Source organism: Nanorana parkeri, unplaced genomic scaffold (genome assembly GCF_000935625.1).
Source record: "Nanorana parkeri isolate BGI_ZX_2015 unplaced genomic scaffold, ASM93562v1 scaffold1985, whole genome shotgun sequence".
NCBI lineage: Eukaryota > Metazoa > Chordata > Amphibia > Anura > Dicroglossidae > Nanorana > Nanorana parkeri.
Window position 1 is genome coordinate 138,711 of NW_017308253.1, and position 6,447 is coordinate 145,157.

General features: G+C 41.8%; 1 protein-coding gene across 1 annotated transcript; it reads right to left on the reverse strand.

Moving 5' to 3' along the window:
* Nucleotides 1-3,683: 3,683 nt before the first annotated feature.
* LOC108800303 (olfactory receptor 998-like) lies at nucleotides 3,684-4,634 on the reverse strand. The gene has a single exon (XM_018572278.1). The coding sequence runs from the start codon at nucleotides 4,632-4,634 to the stop codon at nucleotides 3,684-3,686; it is 951 nt and encodes a 316-aa protein (XP_018427780.1).
* Between the last annotated feature and the right edge of the window lie 1,813 nt (nucleotides 4,635-6,447).

The following is a 6,447-nucleotide window of genomic DNA, read 5'->3' on the forward strand; positions in this document are numbered from 1 at the left end:
ATTGTACGCCACTTTTCTTACTATGTATGTTCATTTTTAAAAAAAATTTCAATAAAAATATTTAGACAGGAAAATAACAACGCAAGACACCAACTGGAGTTTAAACGGCCATAGCAACCTTTTATTAACAAAATATAAATAAAAGGTATATAAAACGTATCCAACAACCACAGTCAGGAATGGAGTCCTTTTAGGCACTTTAACCAAGGAACTGTATACCCATAAATAGGCCTCCAGGCTCAGGAACACCAAGTTGGAGACAATTGCACCATTAATTGCAGATACGACCCTTATCATTATCATACTGAACATTCAATCTAGTAAAACAGAAGGGGAGTAGGGCCATACCTAAGACTGGCCATACCCACTTTACATTTTACCCAAATGTCCGCCTTCAAGGACCTTGAAAACCGTCCCACTGCTACGACAATACCCCCAAATACCTCCAAAATAACCAGCAATCCTGCTAGAGAGCCAACCAAAAGAATGAGTATGGTGGGTGGGACGTTTGCTGGACCACTGCTTATTCCTAGATCCCACCCTCTGCTCCACCCTTGAAGCTCTTCCTGTTTGTCTCCTTCCCTCAAATCTTGTAAGTACAACCCCCAACTACCTTTTCATCTTTTTTGTCTCTTGTCCCCTGAAACCCTGCCATGTAGTCCCTACACCCATTGTTTTGTCCATTTTAGCTCTGGGCCTAACTTTCTTGCAGGACCAATTAGTAATACGCACATTTGTGGTGAGACTGGGGGAGGGGGACATAAGGTGAGAAACAATGAGGTAATTAACAAAAGTTTTGATGGTCTTGCATGGAAGGCAGGGACTCACCTACAGACCATGGGTTCCCAATACAAAATCTTTATATGGCCCCCTGGCAACCTCTCTCTGTGGCACTTGGCAGTGTCAGCTGTGATAAAACTGTCCTTGATCTTAACAAAAATATCTGGAGAGTTATGTCAGTTCTTCTTGACTAGAAACATCACAGGTTAGTGTGAACAGGAACTTCTCCAATCCTTAGTAATACAGTACTGGATTTGTTATCTTCACATGCACACAGATTTTTTATGTTTAATATATCTCAACAGTCTCCCTAATGTATCCCCTTTTACCCCTGGCCATTACAGCCATGTGGGCTTCCATGACTATAGCTGCATCAGGGGCAACCACACAGTCCCAGTTGCTAAGAGCTCTTAGCAACCTGTGACACTCTGTCCAGTTTCCAGCCCAGCTCACTGACATCATTAGTTGCCAGGGAGCTAAGCAGGATCCTCTGGCTGGCATCCCACTGAGCTCCGAGCTTCTGGCAACCAGTGACATCAGTGAGCTGGGTGGGATCAGACAGAGAGCCACTGACAGCACAGCTCTAACACAGCTGCTCATCCCACCACAGCGGCTCATCCCACCGCATCCGCCTCCTTCTGGACAACCACTATCAGCAAAGCTCCCCCAAGAAGCACTATCACTGACACTATGTGACAGATCCTCTTTATAGAGACATCGGGGGTCTTTCAGACCCCTAATGTCACCTAGGGACCCCAAAGAAGCTGATGAAGCAGCAATCTACTTTACCAGCTTTTTTACCTGGCTCTAGAAGCCAGAGAATGTAAACAGTGACACCGAAAGTGATGTAATACACATCACTTCCGTGTCCAGTGATCGGAGGAGAGATCAGCAACTAGATACTTGCTGAACTCCCTTCAAACAATGTGGGGAGACCCGCCTTACCCACATGGGGGACAGCGGAACTCGGAGTAGCCGGCAGGTGTGGGGCCACACACCGCCGCTTGGTACAAACGGTTGGGCAGTTGTATAAGTGCTGAATCCCTTGTACCTGAAGAGCCATCACAGGCTGTTTACAATGGTACCAAGAACACGGCTGCAGCTGTGTTCTTGGTATAACCGCTTCAGGGGAAGGACGTCTATATATGTCCACCCGCCAGAAGTGGTTAAACATCACAGCACCAGGACTCAGTCTAGTTCAGTCTAGTCCTGTCTACTCAAGCCTGTATTCTGCTCTTTTATATCTTAAGTCTTGCTTTGTACTAGTCTTGTCTCTTGTATCAGTTCCTGCCTTGTATCATAGTCCTTTCTTGTTCCTGTATTATAGTCTTGTCTTGCATCTTGCTACCTGTTCCTGTCTCCTATCTTGTGTTCTGTTTTTCTTGTACCTTAACACCCATTAGTACTACTCCTTTGCTCCTGGTAGCCGTCTGCAACATTTATAGCCAGAGTGTATAGTTTAAGACCTGGGGGCATCTGAATACCGGTAGCTGTGTATTGCCTTATGGGAAAGGCGACTGCTAGAGGTGAAGCAACTTGTCACTATACACTCTGACCAAGGTGTCTGCATCCGGTCCTGACACTGACATGTGTTAAGGTAGGCATACTTATGGTTGAGAACCACGGCTTTATATTTAATAATAGCATTAGAAAGTAGTAAGAAAAAATTCAACTTACAGTCTAAGAAAACTTTGTTAGTTAGTTAACCTGACTATAGAAACCTTTATATAGTATGGAGGCTGATAAAGGCTGCATGGTGCTCTCAGATGATTGATTATTTGCCCATCTAGAGACTATTATCTGACTCAAGTAGAACAAAAGAAGATTCAGTTCAAATTTTATGTTTATTGGTTGCTTTGATTTATTCTACAGGCATAGCAAGATCTATTCATATGGCTTAATAATTGAATTTTAACATATGGAATAATGAGCAAACACAAACTGTACTGTATATAGGAGCATTATTTGATGCACTTTTCATTCTTTTATGTATTTATTGCTATTAATACAACCTACTGGTTATGTTAATGTACTATTAGCTGTAGATATAACGCTTTTTAGCAGGGGTCGCCTAAGACATTAATTTTATTTCAGAGATTCCTCCAGGGTAAAGAAATTGGCAATGGTTGATGTAGACTAAAAAAACATTTAGGGGAAAGCTATTTTTTTAGATTTTCGTATCTCTTGCAAGATGAGCCTCTTTGACATAGGTCTATGCAGCACAGAGATATGGTCAAGCAACAATATCACCCATATCACCTCAAGTATAGTTATGAATTATGAATAACACCATTACAAGTGCCACAGTTGGCTGATTAAAGACTGAGAAAAACTGTACCAATACAGCTTGATTGTATTTAAGTATAAACATTTATTCTGAAAATTCAGTGATTCATTTGGTTAATAACAGAAGGTTTTAGGTAGGGATGCACCGATACCAGTTTTTCGGTATCGAGTACGAGTACTGAAACCGAGTACCGATACTTGTGCATCCGCCGGTATGGACCCGGCTTACTGGGCAATCGGCAAGCTGGGCAGCGGTAATGACATGCTGTTCGGCTTCCTGATTGCCCAGGAAGCCGGCTCCATGTCGTTTGGCTGTCTCTATTGTAATTGGCCAGGAAACCGGCTTCTCAACCAATCAGCATCGAGCTGGCTTCCCGGCCAATCAGGAAGCCAGGCGGCAAGTAATGATTGGTCATGAAGCCGGCTCCATGCTGATGGGCTGGAAAGCAGGCTTCCCAGCCAATCCTGGAAAGCTGGCTCCATGTTCCCCTACGGCACTGCTGGCCAGAGGAAATCTTCCTCTGACCGGACATTCCAGTATCGGAGCATTTGGACGAGTACGAGTACTACTCAGTATCGACACTGATACCGATACTAGTATCGGTATTGGTGCATTCCTAGTTTTGGGTTGCCTGGGGCTTGCCTAAATGGAGCACATTTGTAATTGCTCTCTTTACTTCTGCATTTTTAAAACTATATATGAGAGGATTCAAAAGAGGGGATGCCACGGTATAAAATATTGAGAAGATCTTGTCAGTGCTATCTGAATTCAAACCTAAGCTTGGTCGAAAGTAGATTCCAAACACTGTGCTATAGAAAGAGATGACTACAGTGAGGTGGGAGGCACAAGTAGAAAATGCTTTGGATCTTCCCTCTGTTGAGCTGATTCCTAAAATTGTACAAATGATGGAGATATAAGACATCAATATCACAAGGAAAGAAACAACCCCCATTACAAAAGATAATGAAAAGACAACCAACTTCCTAGCATAAGAGTAGACACATGTAAGTTTCAATAGAGGGGGAATATCACAGTAAAAATGATTAATTTTATTTGAACCACATAAAGGGAAATTGAAAATGGTAATTGTATGAGCTATGGAAGCAATACAGCTACTTAAATAGACTCCGTATACCAGTCCCCAACATGTAATTTTATTCATCATGCTATGGTAGACCAGTGGTTGACATATGGCAACATAACGATCGTACGCCATGGCAGTCACCAAAAGACTTTCTGATGTGGCAAACATGGCAAACAGAAACATTTGACTGGCACATGCTTTAAAGGAGATGGACTTTTTCTCTGAGAGAAAATCTGACAGCATCTTGGGGGTGATGGTGGAGGAATAACACAAGTCAATAGCGGACAGATGACTGAGAAAAAAATACATGGGAGAATGAAGATAATGAAAGGCGCCTATTAGTATTATCATACCCAGGTTGCTCAACAAGGAGCATGTATAAATGATCAAAAATAAAACAAACAGAAATGATTGGATAGAGCGGTCAGCAGTCAGTCCTAGTAAGATAAAATCAACAATTGCAGTCTGATTCAGAGTATCCATGGAGTGTTCAAAACCTGAAAGACAATAATTACTAAATGAGTCTTTGGTAGTATTAGCGGTAGCAATAATAACATTAACAAATAATAAACATTATTGCATATTGAATAGAGTAGAGCGTGCTAGATTTGTATCCATATACTGAACTCCGTAAGCCTTTGAGAACAAATTTAGTGTTCCCTCTCGTATAGGGTATAGTTATGGTTAAATGCTCATTTAGTGTTGGGGGGGGGGCGTATGGCATGAGGCCTAAGGAAACATATTCCTTACTTTTGCAGGTTTTAGGATAGATCACAGTCCCCCAAACCCACTCCTTTTTGTTGGTTGTGCACCCGCTCCCTTGGCTGATGTCATCACAAACAAAGCAGAATCTGCAGTCCTAAATTCCATGTGCGGACATCAAGGGCCCAAACATATTGGGAGGATGGAGCAGAACAGTAGGGAGCGCAAACTCTCAGGGGATCGAGGAATAAGGTCAGTATTCTCCCTACACCTGCCAGAGTCTTTAAACTCTATATGGGGGTGAGTTCAGCTTTAAAGTGAAACTAAAATATGCATTCAGGTACATTACCCTATTAATAAAAATGCATCTTATTTGTGTATCACTCGGCTGTAGATCCTCCAATCATCTCTGAATTGGTGCTGACACTGTCCTTCCTTCTGGAGGGGGCTACCTTTGTTCCCCATGGTCCCTGTGTGTGTTGTAAAGTAGTCACTGCTCATAGTGCGCTCCAATGATGGACTACAATCGCACATTTAGTTTACTAATTTGTATTGAGATTGTACTCCATCATAGGAGTGAGCAAGGTCCTTGTTTGTCATTTCCTGTTATAGGGTTTCTACCGCCATGCCCCAATTGTGATCCTCCATTGTCACCCTGTCGCTTCCAATGGATACTACAAATACTGGATCATCACATATTCTGATGGTCAGGTCCACTGATGTCACCATCAGCAAACCAGTCCTGAGAAATGCCATATAGCCATCATTGGAGTGTATGAACATAGATAGATTGTGGCTGAAAAGAGGCTGCCGGAGGTCAGCAACACTGAGATAAAACACAGGATGAAAAAATGTCACTAAGTTGGGGTAACATCTACAAAGAAAATGCAGGTTATTACTTTTCTATAGAATTCTCTGAAACAAATACATCTAGTGACATCCAAATAAAAAATCAAAAAAAAAAAAAAAAAAAAAAGCTAAATGTTTCTATTGCTTTTGAGTAAACATGTAAGAAACACAAATGTTTAAAGTATCAAAGCCATGCAATTTTACAATTACAATAAAAAACTGAATCTTCTAATAAAGGCAAAATACTTACACAGATAAAAGAAAAAGAAAAGCCTAATAGTTTAAATTTCAGCACCCCAACTATAAAGAGGTAGATATCAGCATATCTATGTGCCTCACTCTTTGCTTCTTATTCCCAGTGTATGCTCCTTTTATAGCCAAGACCATAAACTCTTGGGACTTGGTTCGCATCTGTAGGATTAATATAGCTATTAAATGGAAAGTATTGAAAAAACAGACAAGCACCAAGGAATACATTCAACTGAAATTCCACTTTTATTGTTTGAAAAATAAAACATATAATCTTCCTCAGGCAGTTAGACACAGGACGCTGTAAAGCCACTCATCCACCAGCTCCAGAAGCCTTTTTCCAGAAACACAAAATTAAACTCTTCTCTTACTGTGGCAGCACCGCATCAGTCAGGGACAGGCCCGTCTTTAATACTCATCGGACCCTGGGCAAACATTTTCTTGGGCCCCCCCCCCCCCCGGCGTTTTTCTCGCCCCCCCCAAACTCCAACAAAAA